Source organism: Mya arenaria, chromosome 14, assembly GCF_026914265.1.
Source record: "Mya arenaria isolate MELC-2E11 chromosome 14, ASM2691426v1".
Lineage (NCBI taxonomy): Eukaryota > Metazoa > Mollusca > Bivalvia > Myida > Myidae > Mya > Mya arenaria.
Window position 1 is genome coordinate 5,026,425 of NC_069135.1, and position 4,527 is coordinate 5,030,951.

General features: G+C 33.2%; 1 protein-coding gene across 1 annotated transcript; it reads right to left on the minus strand.

Moving 5' to 3' along the window:
* Positions 1-658: 658 nt before the first annotated feature.
* Positions 659-3,764, minus strand: LOC128218136 (serine/threonine-protein kinase pim-1-like). The gene is made up of 5 exons (XM_052925690.1): positions 3,600-3,764; positions 3,379-3,488; positions 2,786-3,197; positions 2,434-2,619; positions 659-2,231 (listed from the first exon to the last, which is right to left on the minus strand). Exons 1-5 carry the CDS (start codon positions 3,673-3,675, stop codon positions 2,023-2,025), a joined length of 993 nt encoding a protein of 330 aa, XP_052781650.1. The 5' UTR covers positions 3,676-3,764; the 3' UTR covers positions 659-2,022.
* Positions 3,765-4,527: the final 763 nt, after the last annotated feature.

A 4,527-nucleotide genomic window follows, 5' to 3' on the forward strand; every position in this document is an offset into this window, starting at 1 on the left:
GTTATATTTTGAAATAAAGTCATAACCTTTACAACGAATATTAAACTTATAACATGTGCCACAGACGTACGGTTTATATGCGTTTCAAACTTTCTAATACTGCAGTATTGGCCATAGTAACTGCGCAGAAGAGGTAGCTATGGTAAACATCGGTCAAATGGTCAAACATTCTGTTATATAACCGATGGCCATTATTGACATTTTCTTCGCGCTAGGCGTGGTTTCGCATCCACTGGCCCGTTTCTATGACAGATACAGCCGGTACATAAAAAACAGCAGCGAACTTTATAAATTAAAAATTAAATTAGCTCCATATTCCTTTTTTCTAATCTGTAGTTTTCAATGTAATAACTCTCCTGTTCTTTTGAACAAACACATTCTCAGTTGGTGTTTTGAATCATGATCAGTTCGATATCGCAATATGCGAGTTAGAAGATGTTGCTGGCCTGTTTGTCGTACACTACGTAGTGAACTTAATTAATAGTTGTAGTCGAAATAGCTCATAGAGCTTATGTTTCTTATTAGGATATATCCAACTTTTAATAAAGATTCATGTGTATCTACTCTTGATCTTCAACGACACAAGCTTGATACATAGGCATTACCGCCTACATCATCATAATCCGATGATGATACAACATAAATAACAAGCATGAAATATATTTTAAAATTTTTAATTCTTCGTTTTTAAACATTTTCCACATATCATTTATGTTTCCATATAAAAATAATTTATATACAATCATCAAGGCAGAGTTAACAATAGAAATAAGTTAGCTAAGCATGTACAGCAAAGCTTAAAAATTATAACACTGTGTTTCAATAACTTCATATGGCCAACTTTATATTGCTCTGGATTTAAGAGCAAGTTTCATGAAAATTTGAACACAAACTCAAAATGCAAATTGAAGGAATCTTTAGTGAGGGGTTGTTACAGAAACACAGTCTTATAATTTTAACAAATAATAAATTAAATAAATAATGATAATTTATTTACAAATGAACTTGATGGAGTTACACAAACTTTCAAAGTGCATTCCAATTCACATCTTGCAAGTTAAGATTTTCTTAATACAAACTTATTAGTAAAATATGACAGTATATTGACAATATGCTTTCCATTTCTAGTTCAAGTAATGAAGGTTCATAAATTTTTAATAAAAAGACAAATATTTCCATGAAGAATCTTGTGCATGGAAAAAATGTCAAAAATAAATAATTTATGTTACCAGATATGAAAGTGTAACATGATCATATTACTTTTTACAATTGTATTTAGTTGGAAGAATTGTCAATGTCTTGTGTTTCGATGTTAATTATACAGTAAAACTGTTAAATGAAAGTACAAAATAGTACAATAAAACATTGCAACGCTTTTAAGACATAAAAACACTTACTACATAAATACACTGACATAAAACATTTATGAGCAAAACAGTAAAGATTTGGCAGGGATTTCGGCTTCTATGTTTTACATTAAAATTTAATGACTGATAAAGCACCTTTGTCTCAATTAAAGATGTTTTGGAATGATAATCACTATTCTTGTAGTAAATACTTGATGGAAAGTTTGTGTGAACTCATACAATCTTTGCATTGAAATGGCTCCTTGGACTTGTCATTGGAAAAATGACTCTGTCACAGGACAATAACATAAAATGACAGATGACCAAAACTTTCATACAGGTGAACACAACTAATAGCTAAATCATTCAATCCTGGTCGACACGAAGTGTGGACTCCCAATTATGCAAATAAATACTCATTTACCCATTCAGTCTATTCATTTATCTAACATGTTCAAATTTCATGCACAGTTCTGCTTCGCAGATGAATACTAAAACACCCTTCCAGTGAGGCTCTGCTTGGCAGATAAGACCCTGTATTCACATGTTCACCATAATGTAGTGACGGTCGGACTTGGCCGAAAATGCAATTCTGATCCCTGAGTTTGGCAGTGAATATGCTTGATTGCACAGTTTACTTTGGAATTACTATTTGTTCATGTAAAATCCACCTTCATCATTGAATCGACACTGATTCTTGACTGCTCATGGACTGTCCATCTAGAGAGTCTGTTTCACTTTTGTTCCTCATAATTTTTATGTCCTTTTGACTAGAGGTTTGCATGAAGATTGAGTCGCACATCCATGGATGATCTATAATTTCCTCAACTGATGGACGGTCAGATGGACGAATGCTGAGGCATTTGCGGATGAGGTCTTGTACTTCTGCAAATGGAAAGAAGAAATAATGTAAAATAAGCTGTTAAATGTGTTATGGTGCGTGTTTTTTTTACTTGATAACATAGTACAAATAATACTCGTAAATAAAAATAACTCAAAAAATTATCAATGAAATTTTAATTAAAAAAAATCAAACAAATAAAACAATATTATTAAAATGAGGAAATATTTCTGGTTGAAAACTTACCATTTGAGACTTTGTGCTTGCAGCTGTTGAAGTCTAGTTCTGCTCGTATAATCTGCTGATCTCTCTCGAATGGAATGTCTCCACAGACCATGTCAAACAGAAGAATACCCAGAGACCAAACAGTGGCTGCCCTGCCGTGGTAGCGGTGGTACTGGATCCACTCAGGTGGACTGTATACTCGTGTACCTGAAGAAAGAAAATAAATATGTATAAATAAGAGCCTAAAATATTTTTGCAGTTTTAACTGTTATATGTTAGAATGATGCTCTTATGTTCTTTTACTAAAATTTCAGTCTGTAAAATCCTCATAAAATTAAACATCTATTAAATCCAACTTTCAACTGATGCTTACCATCAAATGTAATGTAGACTGTGTCTTTCAGATATGCACCAGAACCAAAGTCAATCAGCTTTAATTCACCAGTTTTTAAGTCCACAAGGATATTTTCATCCTTAATGTCTCTATGTACTACTCCACATTTGTGAATGTTTAACACTGATTCTAAAACTTGTCTGAAGAAGTTCTTGGCAGTGTTCTCATCTAGAGCACCCTTCTCGGTTATATAGTCAAATAAATCCTTCACTTGCTCTGGCCTTTCCATTACAATTATATATCCATTTCTGGTTTCAAACCATTCCAACATTTTGATAACTCCATTGACTTGTGAAACTTTCTTCAGCAAACAGATTTCCATGGGAACATTACATCCATTTAGTTGTCCCCACTCCGTCACTTTCTTCTTGAACACGTTCTTGATGGCAACCTGAAATTATAAAGTGGTTAAAACTTTGTAAAATACAAATATAACTTCCAATTTTAACACTGAAAATAAGTAGCTTCTAATATAAAATGGAAAGACAAAAAAGAATCATAATTTACATCTAGATTAACCAAGTAATAAATTCGCGGGAATAGGCAAAATACACAATAGCGCGTGGTCTTACCGGCAAATTGTCCTTCCTCCTAATTCCACTGAATACAGTCCCGAAGCCTCCACTCCCAAGCATCTGTCCAACATGGTAATGTCTGGCAATGTACTCGCTCGGATCTTTGTCTGAAAAAAAAATAACAATTATATAAACTGGATCAAATAAATTTTAATACTCGGTATTTTACCATTGTTAAATGTAACTATTTCGAACAACTCCACGTGTATTTTACTTACTTTGTGATTGTTTTTCCTTTTCCTGATGAAAATTTGTTGAACTACAGTTAAATAATCCTAGCTTTCTTCCCAACATATTGTACTTGTGTACAGTGAAATGCAACAGAGAAAAATCTCCAATTGCGTCTGTCTCTCTCGACTTGCAAGTTTGTTATGAAGATTCAAAACATTGAGCGTGTACTATGATCGTTGAACCCAATGTGTGTAGCCTCAATCTAGGGCGATCATTGCGCAGTACAATTGGCTGGCTTCCAACTTTCGAATAAGTACATATTTTGTTAAGATTGACCATAGAAAATTACAAAATGGGTTTTGAAAACATTATTTTGTTTCATATATTATTTTTAGTTATAGTTCTTTACGTCAAACGTTCACCCAGACATAGAACTATTTTACTAAGGATTGGATGTGTCTACGGCAGTTAATAGGTTTTGGACGCTTGCCAGTTTACCTCGTGTGGCTTTTGCGAGTTTGCATTCGTTACATTCCTTCGGCGCGTTGAACCAATCACGCTGTTTCCCGCGTTTACCTTCACAACCGAAACATGATTCATGAAATTCCCACCCAAATTTTGAGAAATTGTGTATTTACTCAATTAGGTTATTCAGTGTATGGTTTGAAATTCTCACAGTTTCGGCGGGATAACTGGTCATTTAAACAATATAGTTATTTAAACCCACAATTTTTCCCAGATGTTTAAAACAGAACAACCGAACTTCTTACATGATCTATTTAAAACGTTTAAAAAATGGATCTAGAAAAAATAATATTAAAATCGTTTGGACTTGTACATTTTAGATATTCTAATTTTTGTCTTTTGAACACACCCTTATTTAAAATACTAATATTAATTGTATTTTATCCTGAACAGTGATAGTTTACCCCTAAATAAGATCCTGGGCCAATATCAAATAATCTTACTTCCAGA